The 14926-nt window shown below is 45.8% G+C and overlaps 5 protein-coding genes across 5 annotated transcripts; 3 read left to right on the top strand and 2 right to left on the bottom strand.

The window, feature by feature from the left end:
* Positions 1-898: 898 nt before the first annotated feature.
* L203_101878 (uncharacterized protein) lies at positions 899-4096 on the top strand (the record flags this gene model as incomplete). The annotated part of the gene is made up of 3 exons (XM_066211309.1): positions 899-1202; positions 1249-2952; positions 3009-4096. The coding sequence occupies 3 exons, from the start codon at positions 899-901 to the stop codon at positions 4094-4096; spliced, it is 3096 nt and encodes a 1031-aa protein (XP_066067406.1).
* Positions 4097-4274: 178 nt separating this feature from the next.
* On the bottom strand, positions 4275-7275 carry L203_101879 (uncharacterized protein; the record flags this gene model as incomplete). The annotated part of the gene is made up of 6 exons (XM_066211310.1): positions 4275-4298; positions 4348-4971; positions 5021-6455; positions 6505-6913; positions 6960-7172; positions 7224-7275. The coding sequence occupies 6 exons, from the start codon at positions 7273-7275 to the stop codon at positions 4275-4277; spliced, it is 2757 nt and encodes a 918-aa protein (XP_066067407.1).
* A 2057-nt stretch (positions 7276-9332) lies between these two features.
* Positions 9333-11560, top strand: L203_101880 (uncharacterized protein; the record flags this gene model as incomplete). Its single annotated transcript, XM_066211311.1, has 8 exons — positions 9333-9467; positions 9536-9680; positions 9737-10075; positions 10128-10242; positions 10288-10648; positions 10694-10836; positions 10885-11050; positions 11099-11560. The coding sequence occupies 8 exons, from the start codon at positions 9333-9335 to the stop codon at positions 11558-11560; spliced, it is 1866 nt and encodes a 621-aa protein (XP_066067408.1).
* A 678-nt stretch (positions 11561-12238) lies between these two features.
* L203_101881 (uncharacterized protein) lies at positions 12239-12583 on the bottom strand (the record flags this gene model as incomplete). The annotated part of the gene is made up of 3 exons (XM_066211312.1): positions 12239-12339; positions 12402-12525; positions 12575-12583. 3 exons carry the CDS (start codon positions 12581-12583, stop codon positions 12239-12241), a joined length of 234 nt encoding a protein of 77 aa, XP_066067409.1.
* A 128-nt stretch (positions 12584-12711) lies between these two features.
* Positions 12712-14846, top strand: L203_101882 (uncharacterized protein; the record flags this gene model as incomplete). Its single annotated transcript, XM_066211313.1, has 2 exons — positions 12712-14504; positions 14552-14846. The coding sequence occupies 2 exons, from the start codon at positions 12712-12714 to the stop codon at positions 14844-14846; spliced, it is 2088 nt and encodes a 695-aa protein (XP_066067410.1).
* Between the last annotated feature and the right edge of the window lie 80 nt (positions 14847-14926).

Raw genomic sequence — 14926 nt, forward strand, 5'->3', positions numbered from 1 at the left:
CACAAATGTTGAGATACAAAACTGCATTCAACTTGTTTACAATGCACAATCCTGTCATATCTCGTCTTCAAAAGCCAGCACAAAATCAGAGAGGATGGAATTGGTCGACAAAGGCTACAAGTCACATCAACTATTCTTCACAATACATTTACGCCAGTGTCATTCCAGGTTTCTGAATGTCAAATACGTTGTTCATGATGGCAGGTGTATTGCTTCCATCCAACGACTATGTTGAGGACACAAGGAGCAAACTACTGCCTTTGATAGAGCTGCAGTATCAACAGTGTGTAATGATCGAGTCGTAAAGTACCTTCAAAGTCTGGCAATTACCTTTGCTTCAGTAAGGACCTATACAAGAACTTCTATTGTCGTCATAGTAGATGGTCTAACCTTTAGGCATACACAAATGTAAAGGCATCTATTCTGTTTATAACGATTACAATCATGTTGATTTGAGTGGTTGAGATTAGAAAAATATGTGAAATTGGGCACACAAATAGAAAGTTGGGAATCCATGTGAATGTTGAAATTCTGAGGAGAGATTGTTTCGGGCATGTTTGCCCATCATTTTTGGGACGTAATTGGCCTCCACTTTATATTTGCTGCGTCTACAAGAGTGCATAGAATTTGAATTTTCTTTTATGCATTAGTTAATTGTAATGAATATAGATAATGTTATAAGTTATAGTACTATAAGAAATACAACTACTATTGCTGTAACAGGAAAGAAGAGAAAAGGATGGTATCTGTGAGTATTTAATATACTGAAACAATCAAAATAGAGATATATACACACATACATACACATTATATTTTACTTTTACTTTTATATCCTATAATCACTTTTTTTTTGTAATTTTTTGCTATAGGTATCGATTCGCCAGGGATACAGAGAGTCATGTCTGCCTCTAGAGTCAGACACGGGTCGTACAGGTCATATCCTACTGCAGATGAGAGCCTCGCTACGAATCTGCCAGTACATCTCAAGGCATCCACATCCTATTCAAAGCGACCAGAGAAATTTCTGCCAGCAATCCACATTGCAAGCGATAATGGCATCCATGGGTACGGCTCATCTCAAAAGGTCATTGGCGTAGAACGTGCCAAGGACTGGGTGGCCCAAGTCGAACGGTCGCGAAATTCTCAGAGGATGGAGATGAATGACGGAGACACGGATGGGGCGTTATACACTCAACCGTTCTGTAAGTGTTGTAGTTGGGATCATCGTTGGCTAATGTGATATAGTAGGGTCAGTTTCGACTGAAGTTATGGATTCGCTTGTGGATGAACTTAATTCAGTCCATAATGATCCTCCCTCCCTGCCTACGACGGCGAGTATCATATCCGCAAATGAACGGAGATGCTACATCATGCAATCGGACGATGAGGATGAGAAGAGAAGCAGTCCGAATGAGGATGGTGGATTTATGGAGAGCCCGAGGTCTCTCCGCTCGCCTAGGAGAGACAATAGGTATTCCAGTTACTTAAGCCCTGTTTCGACAGCATGGCGCAAACGGGACAAGACAAGGGGACGCTTAGGTCCTACCAATCCGTCATCACCGCTTTCTCCTATATCGCCTCTTGATTTGTTCCCTTCCAATCCAAGGTCGTCGATGCAATCAGACAAGATAGACAAGCCTCAGTTGGCCTCTGCACCTTCCCCAGCTCCATCTCTTCCTTCTGAAGAAAAAATTCCAGCGCTTTCGATTGATGATATTATAAAGAGGTATAAGAATGCTGTGGGGGAGGCCGAGAACGCTGTGAAGGAAAAGGCCAGAAAAGAGCTGGGTATAACGCAACAAAAGGAAGGTCAAAAGTCAGACTCGATGCAAGTTTCTACTCCAGGAGAACAATCCTCAACGGATGGAGGCGATCAAAAGTTATCTAGAGTTGGGTCCGCAAGCTTGAGTCCGACAGAGACTGCTGAGAGAACGCGAGAGAAAGTGTGCTCGGTTGGACCAAACATGACTGCTGCGCAGATATCAGTGGGTCCAAAGAACAAAACAAAAGGGGACAGTGTGCTGCCAAAATCCCCATGTAAAGCGGCAAACGATTCTCCGGTTTACAACGCTCTTCCTGTTCCTTTTCAAAGTAACACACCCCCACCATTATCTTCTGCCAATACACAGACACCTGCTTCTCGTAGACATCCACGTATTTCACAGAGCAAGATGGATGACTCTGTTCTCAAGAGATCCGCTTCCTACAACCAGCCAACGACCGTTAAAAATCAAGACCTTTTTGAACAATCTACTTGCAGTACGAGCGATCCCAGTGTAGATGGCGACAGCCTACTCCAGGGTGCTCGCATGGGCCAAGCTTTTCTAGACCAACTTGACCATGATTCTGTCTCCAACAGCTCTGTGCTTTCTGAACGTGCCAATAGCCTTCGAAAATCTTGTCCCCGTACATCCTCTAGAGCGTCCACGCCATCCAAGACGCCCAAAGGCTCCAAACGCCTTAGTTTACCCATCACGCCTAATTCTACTCCAGATTTAACTGAAGGAGAGACTCACGAGCATGCTAAATACCTCCGCTCGCCTCAGCTGAATCGTACACTGACCATTGCGCACCCTCACTCCATCACCGTTTCTTACGCAGATGTGGGGCATCCAAGAGGTTATCCTGTTATCTTTTTTCTCGGCCTAGGCTGCGTACGCTACCTCATAGCTCTGTTCGACGATATCGCCCGTGCTTTTAATCTGCGGCTGATATGTATTGATCGGTGGGGTTTGGGCAAGACGACCCAGATTGCACAAGATAAAAGAGACATACATGAATGGGCCAAGGTGGTGGAAAGGGTGTTGAATGAAATGAAAGTCGATAAATTCCAAGTGGTAGCGCATAGTGCAGGAGCGCCGTATGCGTTGGCTACCGTGATGCGGATGAAGGAGAGGGTGAGGGGCAAGCTACATTTATTAGCGCCATGGGTTGGCGCGGAAATTGACGGAGGTGAGTTCTGAGGTTATACATCGGTATAACGGGAGTCAACTAAATAATGGCAATAGGATACAAATGGCTCAAATGGTTGCCCAAAGGCGTGATCAAAGGTGCTACAGCGGCCGAATGGAAGCTACAATCGTATCTCCTCGGCAAACCTCCACCACTTCGATACAAGCCTGTTGGTCACAATGCAAATTCGCCTATTTTTTCTACGTACCAAAAAATTACGCCAGCACCATCATCGGATGAAGAGGGACCGTATGAGGACTCAAGATCAGCTGTCTCATCTACTTCGTTTGCAAAAGCTCCTGGTTTGGTCAAAAGGGCTTCCAAGTTCTTTGGGCCAAGATCGACAGACGTCTTTGTCTCAGAAGATCAAAATTCCAAACATCATCGAATGAAGAATCTTCGTTCATTGAAGAATATTCGTACGCAATCTGAGCGTGATATTGCCACGCTTTCCTGTCCACCCAGGAGCGGATCCCCTCACTGGCTTTCCGAAACAACTCCTCTACCTCCGTCGGGTACAGATGGGTCAGATCCGGAATCAGACGCGGAGTTTGGTTTTGGACTTGGCGAAGGTTTTGACGCCATGTCAATCAATCTTCGTATGCCTCCACCACCTTCAATGAAATTCACACCTTCCTACGCTTCTTTTCGCACTACTCCCATCAAGACAGCCTCCCACGCTTCTCCCAGCTTACCGACTCAAGAACCAGATAGGCCAAAAGCGCCAACTGGAGCAGCGTTTACGCTAGTGTTAACACAAGCGTCCCATGCCGAGTGTGAGCCTGGTACGACATCAGATCTACTTTCTATTGTTTTGAACAAGGGCGGACACGCTAAGCCTGCAGCCAACTCAGGTGCTGGGTTGGGTACGGGGTACCCAATAAAAACGGAGCTAGGGGCAGGAAGGGTAACAAACACAATTGACTATTCTCAAATTCAACATCCTGCTAAAGTATGGTGGGGTAAAGAGGATGATAGGATTTCGGAGAAAAGTATGCGCTGGATGGAAAGTTGTATGCCTAATGTCCAACTCAAGATGGTAGAGAGGGAAGGACATGGATTGCTAAGTAGTATAACGGTGATGTGGGAAGTGTTTGAAAGTTTGGGAGTTGAGGCAAAATCTTGGAGAAGAAGTGAAGAGTGAGAAATTATCTTGTCGATCTCGCATATCTATTACGACCTTTTACGAGTATATAATGTGCCTCAGATGTATAATGCTCAAGATTGTTATAAAAGTGGTATACGACAAAACGTGAATAAGATAAATGTAAACTCATAAAAGTGTCCTCAAGGTGCTAAGAATACAAATACAAGAGATATTGTCAACCCATTAAGGCGGTCCAAAGCTTGACACCCATCAGCGTAACCTACTTCATCGAGATACTCAACACTTACTGATTCGCTCAACGCATCCCCTATTTTTCGTCTGGCCTCTCCCTGAACTCTCTCTGCGAAGAAGAACCCCTTGCTACTCCTCCTCTTCCTTGCTCGACCCTGCGATTGATCTTGGGTTGAATTATCTGGTAGAGCATTTCTCTCTTTCATGCTCTCCCACAGTTCACGGGGTGTGTCCCACTGATCTAAAAGAGAAGATGCTCGCTCAGCACTCATACCCTTGATTGTCATCATCATCCTCGCAAACCTCCCTTTAAGCGTCTGTGACGCAGACTTGTCGTTCAACTCTTGATATGCATTAAAAGACGTATGAAAGATTTCATCAGGATGTTTGAGTTTCAAGTATGTTTGTAGAGGTTTGTACGTTAGGCGTGAGAGAAAACGTGTGGGGATGACTTGAAGAGGTTTTCCCCTATGTAAAGTCTTGATGACATTTGTCATGACAGCGAGAAAATTGATTGTTTCTGCCAAACTGTGCGTCTCTTTAAGAAAAAATCGATTGTGAACTTGTATTTGGGATTTACAAGTCATGATTGCCAAACCGTTCTGTTCCATCCGTTGATTAACTTGCCAATCTTCAACGATATAGTAGACGTTTGTGAGACAAGCATTCTGGAGTCGAAACTGCCCAGAGTCAGTAACAACGCAACGAACTAAAACAGAAGCCACGTACACACTGTTCATTATACCTTCCATCCTTGATAGAACTAACCAAATCGTCCAAACGTTTTCTTTCCACAACATAGTCTAATATGCATTCATCCTCTTCACCACCCAATCCATCCTTTTTTTGAGCTACCCAACACATATCGCCCAACTTAAGCGCTCTTGTCTCAACGCGGATTCCTCTTTGCCCCAGCGTTTCCGTAATCTTGTCTCGACTTGTTTTAGACTCGACTTCACGCGTGTCGACAACGAGAATAATATCGTAAGAGTCCGTGGGAAATATTATGGCATCGGATGCAGAGAAGGGCGGAATACCTGTAGGTTCCAAGTTGGATGGAGAGATAATATTGTCGCCAGAACCGTCAGGCAAAGGAGTAGGTGACAGATCATCACTGGAAAGATGGGAAGCACCATGTGAGATGGTGCTTTGGGATTGTAGGACAGCTGTTGATGAAAAAGATCTACTAGGGGTGTTTGAGCTATGCGATGATATGTGGGTAAGAGACGAAAGTGATGCCGCTCGCGGTTGGACAATAGAGGCAGTCGCAGTCGCAGTCGCAGCACGAGAGATTTTTGGTCCTGGAAATACGCTTGGCTTCTCGATGAGCAGATTGTCGTAACGATTGAGTCTTAAGGAAGATGAAGTTTGTGATGGGGGACCATCCTTGCTAGAATGCAAAGAGATATCACTAGTACAAATGTTTGTTTGTATGGTAACATCTGAAGCTGGCAAATCTGTTGGAGGCCTTCTCTTTGCAAGTGGTAGTATATGCTCTTCGTCGGAGAGATTGGATGACGAGCTTTTGCCTGTTGCTACTTTTGATGGCTTAGATACAACTACATTCGGTGAGTCAATACCCAACAAGCCAGCGCTATCACATCCAATCATCTCAGCTTCAATGAGGCCATTCTCAGTGCCAAACATACTGCACTTTGGCGGCGCATCAGCTTCCATCATATAAGCATATAGTGTTGGTATTTTGCTATGATCTCTCAGTTTTGCAGTGGAAAAGTCATCCACTAATCGCAGTTGAGCCACAAATGGGTGGCTCCGTTGTGAGTATTTAAATTCAATCCGCCGTAAATTAATGAACTTGTCTGGATCAAGACGAAGGTGAGCAAACGTCATCATTGGCGTACGCGAGCCGGAGGATGTGATATACCAAAAATGAAAGCGATCACTAGAAGTAACGTCGACATTATCAAATGTTTCTAGAACAGAAGCAGATGGCGAGAGGGGATTTGATGGAGAGGCGTAAGTAGAAGAGAAATTCCTCTGGATATTTGAAGACCCGTTATCCGTTTCGAGCGGAGGGGACGAGCGTGGGTTATATGGCTCAGAAACGAGGTTGCTTGCTTTGTCTAAAGAGATTTGACAAAAGGGTTGTTTTGTCATGTGGGCGAATTCTGGCCGGAGATTTCTGATAGTCACACCTACATTGCTTGAATAGGCTGTAAGAGTGAAAGCATCTCAAGCAAAGAAAAACTCACTATCCCGCCTCTGTCAAGCAATATTTATGAGGATTGCCAGTGACATAAACACAACCCTTACTCACTAACGTCTTCATCCCGCTCCAGGCTGTAGAATAAGACCCCGGCGCTGATTGCTCATAAGACGTTTCACAGTAAAGCTTAGCCACACGAATAATTTCAGATTTCGTCAAAAAGACTTGAGTACAGGAATCAGGTTGATCGATGGCGAGAACTAGAGCGATAAGAATTCCATACGCTCCAGAACCTCTAAGAGGGGTGTATAGCCTAGGTATGGTTGCTCTTTTGCGTTTTGCAGCACTTTGAGAGCATCCAGATTGTAGCTGTTCAACATTAATTGGAGCGGGACAGATGGAAATCTTGTCCTTCTCTGTGTTTTGCGACTCAGCGGAAGGCTGAAATGGAGATTCTATATATGTCAACTTTTATTCATAGTACTGTAAGAAAAACCTCACTGTCATTGTCCTGAACGTGGTCTGTTCCATTCTCTTTACGCCATTCTATCCATCTCTTCTCCAACATCGAGACCGTCTTGATACCGATATGGGCAAGGACAACAAGATCACGGGGATGTTGATAAGTGACGGGGCATACTTCAAGAGAACGACATGCTTTGTGGTATGATTCTGCTGACCTCGAGCCTTTTTCGCGAGCGGCGTCTCGAATCTCTAAGAACAACACTTAGCTAGCACACATTGAAGGATAAGTTCACAACGCACCTTCCATCCATTGGAGAAACATAGGGTTGCCACATGTGTTCTTCGTAGTCATAAGATATAGACAAAAGTGATATTGGACGGGTTGCAAAAGATGGGTAGGCTCTCCAATGGCGAACAGTATTTGATGGAGGCACCATACAAGAGTTAGATATTATTGAGAACATGAAAGAGAAACAATGTCTAAATGCAACATTGAAATTAATATCACAACACCGACGCGCCTCGCGACGGGTTGACGCGTACATGAGTGTTTTTGAGTCAGGGGGGGCTTCATTGTTATATCATTATCAATTCTAACATTAATTGTTTTATAACCATTAAACTATTTTAAAGATAATATATTTGCACATTGTTCTGCTCTACAAGCTATCCCTTCATCTGTTTTTCAATATCCTCAAGCATACATCATGGATCTGAATCTTTAAGCACTCAACCATAACAATCCCTCAAAACTTGAACAAGGCGTGGTGCTACAGTGACAATGACTCCTACAAGATGTGTAGGGCCTACAAAAAGACCAGCATGCGAAAAATTGTCTCCATTTGATATGGCAAATATTAAAAGCTGTGTACAAGATAAGTGTGAAACAATGTTGAGTCGTTGAGCGACTTACAGTCACAAATGACGGGTCTTACTAAAGCCAACACTGACGTCGTCGAACAGAGCATTCTCAATCTCATTCCAAATTCTCTAGTTGGAGTGACTGTCCCACAAGGACAATACATGCACCACTGGAACCTTCATATGCCACTAGCCCTATGATAGCGATAGCAAGGTTGATTGACGAAGTGACCCAAAAGGCATAGACTGATATTGAAGACCCGAGGATAGACAGGACAAATATCGTCCGAACGCCAAATTAAACAGTTAGCATGCTCGAGAGTGCTCAAATTATCATTGGTCCTGTTTGTTGTATGGTGATGGAGTATCCTAAAACTCCTGAAGGTGAGTTATTCGCATCGAGAAGAATTGGCGCATTGATGGCGAAAAAACGCTATAGCACTATGAAAGCAGCAGCCACACACCCTCACGCTTCTAATACTCCTTCGGGTAGCGGTCCAACATCATGATCTTCCATGCCCACCTGTCTCTCCACATCTGGATCTCTCAATAATCTCTTTTCTAGCCGTTATATACATGCTGGTAAGGGTGTAGATATATTTTCCAGGCCGTCATTCCCTGTAGGCATCCTGTGAAGGGGGTGGATGGTGGTGTGCGACAAGGATTTGGCGAGATGGAGATGGATTGGGAAAGGATCAGCCTTCAACTGAGATTTTGATTGTATAGGCCAAAGTATGGTAGATCTTTGTCCCGCCAGCGATCTCTGAGTTGTAGCATGATAGAGGGGAGGGCTTGATTTCGGCCGTGAATTTCCAACCACATAATACTTCTCCAACATCTATACTCCTGCAACTACAATTCTTAACACATTCCGTGCATCCCATCGCAAAGCCTATATCTCTTATACCAAGCGAAATGTATTGAGAAACGGAAACGGAACGAACTAGTTCCTACGACAATTTGATCAAGACTTAAAAAGATTACAGTAAAATCCAATTATTTTTCGGTCCGATCAATCAAAGTTGATAGCCGGAAGATAGTGCCTGAAGTCGCTTTATCGATAAGATATGGATAATAACTAGTGATTCAGAATAGTCGATGAGATAAACTCAAAGTTGGAGAGAAAGAAAGTATGGCATGAGGTTGGCCTCAAGAGGCTGAGATTTCTTGTTGAATTTGTATGCTATAGCTTCAGATATTCAGCTACGTGCAAATTGTATCTTTCCAGTCTCCAGGATTTTCTAAATGCGGCTCTGGTTTCTTTTGGAAGCTAACAGGCGATGGTTGAAAGACCGATTATTGATGCCTACATCTTGTCAATAAATAGCAACACATATATATGTATATAAAGAACCAATGCAACGATCTTGCAGCGTACAATTGTATATCGATTCATCCCAAATGAAATAAAAATTACGTAACGATCACATATACTTTCAAGAGGTGACATAAAGGACGAAAGTAACGATGAACCACATCTATACAATACACCATACTACGAAAAAGAAGCATCATCATTTTTAAGTCTCCAGCTTGGCCCGAAGAGCGATGTCTTCCAATACCATTGCTGGTCCTTCTCGACTTGCAGCTCCATCTGTCGCAACTTTGGAGATAAACCCCCGTCAACATGAGAAAGTACCTCGATTAGACAGAGTTGTCTTTGACGAGAGCATCCTTGAGCAGGTGCGAAGACTCTATGACACCAATTGAGTTAGTTGGTCGACTGGGCTAATCGCAATCTGTCCATGTAGGAAATTGATCTGCTCATTGGACAATATCTTGAATCCTGTAGTGTACCTGCTGCCGCAAGAATATGGAATGAGCAAGTACTTGGTACGGGGGCAGATGGCAGTACGAGGGAGGAGCATATGGAGGATGTAGAGCGGGCCATCCTTGGTAAACTACTTGGACATCAGGGTGAATCTGGTCTAGGTGGCTGATTTATGATTCAGATGGTGATTGGGGTTCAATAGAGAAGTTGATTGCTCAACCGGGGCTGCTTCGCCCTCAGACGCAGAAAGCTTTTCTTTATCTTGTCTATCGTCAGCAATTTCTCGAGCATGTTGAAAACAGAGAATCTCAAAAAGCATTCAACCTTCTTCAGAAACGATTGAAGGCTTTAGAACACTATCAGCCTGTCCCGTATGACTTTTACTCGTTGTCCTATCTCACATCTGCTAGCACAGTGCACGATGCACCAACTTTCCGGGATTGGGCAGGAGTTGGGCCAGAACGAGATCGGTTAGTAGGTGTTTGGAAAGAGTTGATGGATTCAGAAAGAGGCGAGAATTGTGAGTCTAATTGTATTTCTAGCATGAGCGCCTTGCACTAATCTTGCAATAGTGGAACGAAAGAGATACATTCCACCCAATCGATTACAGACACTTTTGAGACAAGCGGCTGCTTGGCAAGTTGGGCAAGTTGGAAGAAGAGACGACAGCATCGTCAAAATACCTTCGTGCGGCTTTTCTCTAACAAGTGATCGCCATTGACGTAGACACAGATTGTTGCAGGATTACAGCTCTCAAGAAATGCCTTCTACTCTGCTTAGACTCGTTCAAGGACACACTGCCAATGTTAAATGTGTCGATCTGATCGGACCTACCAGCCTTTTTGGCGTGAGCGGTTCTTCAGACTGCACACTGCGAATCTTTTCCACAGAAGACGGATCCTTATCGCATATCTTATCGGGCCATTCATCCAGGATTTGGAGTTGTTCGGCGTCACCTTCTGGGTCTTATGTAGCTAGTGCCTCAGGTGACGGAACCATACGACTATGGTCGGTGAACGACGGTGATTGCAGAGGTGTGATGCTAGGCAACGGTGGCGATGTGTATAGCGTCAAGTGGCGGCCGAGTCGTCAAGTATGTTCTTTGTCAGCGTCGGTAGCGAAGGCTGATCATTATCAGGATCAAGTGGTATCTGCTTCGTACGACCGAATACTCAGATCATGGGATGTCGAGACGGGCAAGCAGTTGCGAACTTTTTCTGGCCACAGTCAAAGCACTCTTGCAGTCACCTACGATTCCACCGGAAATATGATTGCATCTGGGTCGGTAGGATCTCTATCATGGAACCGCACTTGTTGATTACAATCTAGATCCAAAGATAAACACGTGCGCCTATGGGATGCCGTAGGCGGAGTCTGCATCAACACCCTGACCGACTGCCTTGGTGAGGTCACCTCTGTGGAGTTTGACAATGATGGCAAGTATATTCTTGCCGGCTGCAAGGACAACTCAAACAGACTCTGGGATCTTCGCATGGTGAGTCTAAGCGTGGTACCAACTTGTGCGTGATTGACGCACTCTTAGCAACGGAGCATATATCGATATATAAACCACCAAAACACCTCCAAAAATCTCATTCGCTGCGGATTTGCCTATTCTGCCTCGCTAGTGATTGGTGGTTCAGAGGATGGCTCGGTATATATATGGAACCGCGAAGGCTGCACCGATGTTGGCAACGCGGACAGCATTCAGCCATCTCGACCCGACGACCCTCTTGCCTTGCGCGCTCTTGATGCCAATAGACGCATATCTATGGAAAGCTCCGAAAGGCCATACCTTGCGTCGCCGGCATACTACCCTCCGCGTGATGCGGCAAGACCTGCCGTTGCCAGCTACAAAGGAGGCGGGACAACGGTGAGGCCGTCAGGGGTGCTTGTTGGCCATCGCGAGGGAGCGGTATTCGATGTGAGATGGAAAGAGGACAAGCTTGTCAGTGCTGCCGAAGACGGAGCTGTTGGTATTTGGGGTGCAGAGCTTGCGTCCTAGATGAATCGTACATGGCATGTACTCTTGCGCTGACAGCCGCAGTGCTATGCCATATGTCCAGATTTTCGAAACCTCCGTTCAACCTTGCATAATTGCCAGAGTAGTTCCCGTTTCCATGGGTGTATCTATCACTCAGCCCATCCCTTTTACAGCCCCTCAAAAGCCACGCTTGGTCTCTGCATGACTCTTTTCGCCTGAACACATGCGCCAAAAGCCAGAATCATCTACTAACGAGTAGCGCATTCTTTTTATTGCATGGCTGAACTATTCTCCGTATCAGGAATTGCCTTCCATCCAGTCTCTCAACACGCTGGGCATACTGCCATCACCACTGTGTTTTCGCTGCCAGCATACGCTACCTCTCTAGCACTATGGTGTATGCATTGGAATCATCCTGCATTCCAAACTGCTACTATTCTTTATTCTTTCAAGTCCTAGAAATAGTTACGGCGAATATTTTAATCAGGTAAATTGATCCGGCGCTGTATGCTCCAGCTGGAAACAAAGGATGGAGTGAAAGGGTCAAAGTGGTTTTGTAATATCCAAATCCATTTTTAATTCTGTTTATCCTACTCAACCATTCCTTCAATCTATCTCTTTTCATCCTTTTCATTTTCTTTCTCTTTTTTTCTCATCTCTCCATTCTACATTCTTTTCCGTCACTTAATTGATCTCTACTCAACCACCCGCATCGCGTAGCCTTGCATACACGTTGGCAACGCATCGCCCCCTCTGCAATCCTTCATCAAGTCCTTCAACATATGGTCGACGTTCGCCACCTATAGAGAATAGTAGTAAAGGCAGCGTAGACAACAGCAACAAGGATTTCTCTGCCACCGACCGCGATTGTTACCACCGTTCTTTTCCTTCAGCATCCTCGTCCAGACAATTCGCGTACTCGTCACCACCTCAACTCTTGTTGCTACCGTGCCGACGGCTTTCGAGAGGTCCGAGCGGCGAGAGTCCTTGTACGCGTTTAGTAACGGTTGGAGCACGCTTGGTTTGGCGACCTACCCTGACCATCTCGCAAGACCAATTGTTCCTAGGTCTATCTCTTGATCCACTTTTCTTTTCGTTTCGAAAAACAATAACTCTCCGCCAACGTTCCTTGGTTCGACCAAGAGTCATCGTTTGATTCTCTTGTCAAGACCATGTCTCTGCTTGCACCGCGTTTTGGATCTGAGCGGGCTTCAGTCGTCCTGCCACACGTCACTTGCTCATCATGTTTGGCGTCCATCCCGCTCTCATCTCTGGGTGAGCATGTGTGTCAGAATCATGCTCGCGTTCCCCCACGTCCTTCGCAAATTGCTATACCCAAGGGCACACAAGGCTCCAGGGGGACATTGAGGCTAGAAACGTCACCTGTGTCGACCAGGCCGCCGTTTGCTGGACCTTCCAGCGCACACCCGTCTCCCATCGAGTATTCTTTTCCGCGCAGACCATCGCCAAACGGCCAGACTCCTTTGTCCAACGCTTTTCCCTCTGCTTTTTCTAATCAGATATGGACACCGTCTCCCGTAAACCCTGCTTTTCCCAAATCTGCTGGATCTTATTCGTCTGCGCCACCAGAGATGGTACAGATGCCTGACACAACGACGGGGGGTGAATCTGGGATGGCAGGTGTTGGCCGAAGGGCCTTTGCGGCCGCTGCATGGGGCGTGAGAGCTGGCGTAGCTCTAGCGAAAAATCACGCAGAGACTCCGCATCAAAACACTGCGCCGGCTCCTTGGCAACATTCGTCTTCAAGGCCAGAGCTGTACCACTCCTATACCACTCCTATTCCACAGCGGTCACAGAGCGTGGCATCGCAAGCACCGACAGGGCCCCCTCCGAGGTCGCATTCGGCGATGAGCCAGCGAGCTGGCCCTGTTGCCTCTAGTTCGCATGTCCGGAGTAACCCCTCGGTCTCCTCAATCGGTAGTAGTAGCGCTTGGGCCGGTCCGGCAAAACCGAGCAACAAGAGAGACTTTTTTGAAAAGGTCAAAGAGCTCAACGGGAACGGAAGTTTGCCTGTTCGAAGCGACACATTAAATACACCTTTGTCAGGCGAAAAAGTGCTTGTGGCTAGTCCGACAGGAACTGCATTCGATCTCGAAGATGACCTGGATAATATCCCTCCGGCCAATGCGAAGTCAAACCACGATGGAGCTCCTGAACTTCGCATCAACACCAAGCCGTTAAAGGCTGGTAACAGGATGCATCACCGATATCCAACCTCTAGTAGCGATGTTTCGTCACATTCTTCATTGTCGTCTAAATCTGGTCGATATGGTACAAGTGGACCCGAGTCTGAAGAGATTGTCACACCGTCTCAAAGTTATGAAGGGCTGGCAGAACGAGCAGCTGGAGATATCGGAAGGAATATTCTTCAACAGATTCGAGAAGATGAGGAGGATCGAGACGTGTTTGGCACCAGTCCATGTGATAACACCGTAAGAGGATATAGCGAGATAACGAAAGAGATACGGCCTTCAGATTCAATTTCGACCGTCACAAGCTCCAATTACCATATCTCATCAGGTGGATACAACCCGATGCTGGATCACAAAAGAACAGAAAGCTTGAGTCATAGACGCACGGCTAGCCAAAAATCTGATTCTATAACCTCATACACTCAAACAACGCCTGCTCACTTGACAAATCCCCAACGCAAAAGAAAAACCTGTCAGAAATGTGGCGAGATAGTCGGCGGCTCCAAGCGTTTTGTTGAGCGAGATGGTGTTGTGCTGTGTGAGCGAGATTGGAAGAAGCTCTATCTCCCTTCCTGTCGAAAGTGCAACCTTCCTATTGAAAAGTCGGCCGTATCGAGCTCCGATGGCCAGCTGAAGGGAAAATGGCACAGAGCATGCTTTACTTGCACAAGGTGCGATAAACCTTTTGATGGCGATGATTTTTATGTGTTGGATGGAAAGCCTTGGTGTCAGTATCATTATCATGAGGCCAAGTAAGTAGTGCAAACTTGAAATGGGCTGAGAACTGACGCTCTGATAGTGGTACATTGTGTGCTTCGCATTCCTGTCGTCAGCCGATTGAGGGCCCATGTATCGCTCTCCCAGGTTCCAATCCTCTCCGTTTCCATCCAAATCACCTCCGATGCGACCATCGTGGTGTTTCGAGCGGTGCGCAGACATGCCTGGAACCAATGGACGAATATTATGAATTATCTGGGAAAAGATATTGTGAGAGGCATGCAGGAGAGGCTGTGAAGAAACTCCATAGAAGCGGTGGACAAGGGAAAGCAGAAAAGAGGAGGACGAGGTTGATTGAGCTGCCTGTTGCATATTAGAAAGACTGAGTTGTATTGTAGAGCAATCACAAGAAGTTTCATATATAATATTGAATCATTAGGGAGTCTGGTATATATTC

This window comes from Cryptococcus depauperatus, chromosome 2 (genome assembly GCF_001720195.1).
Source record: "Cryptococcus depauperatus CBS 7841 chromosome 2, complete sequence".
In the NCBI taxonomy this organism is placed as follows: domain Eukaryota; kingdom Fungi; phylum Basidiomycota; class Tremellomycetes; order Tremellales; family Cryptococcaceae; genus Cryptococcus; species Cryptococcus depauperatus.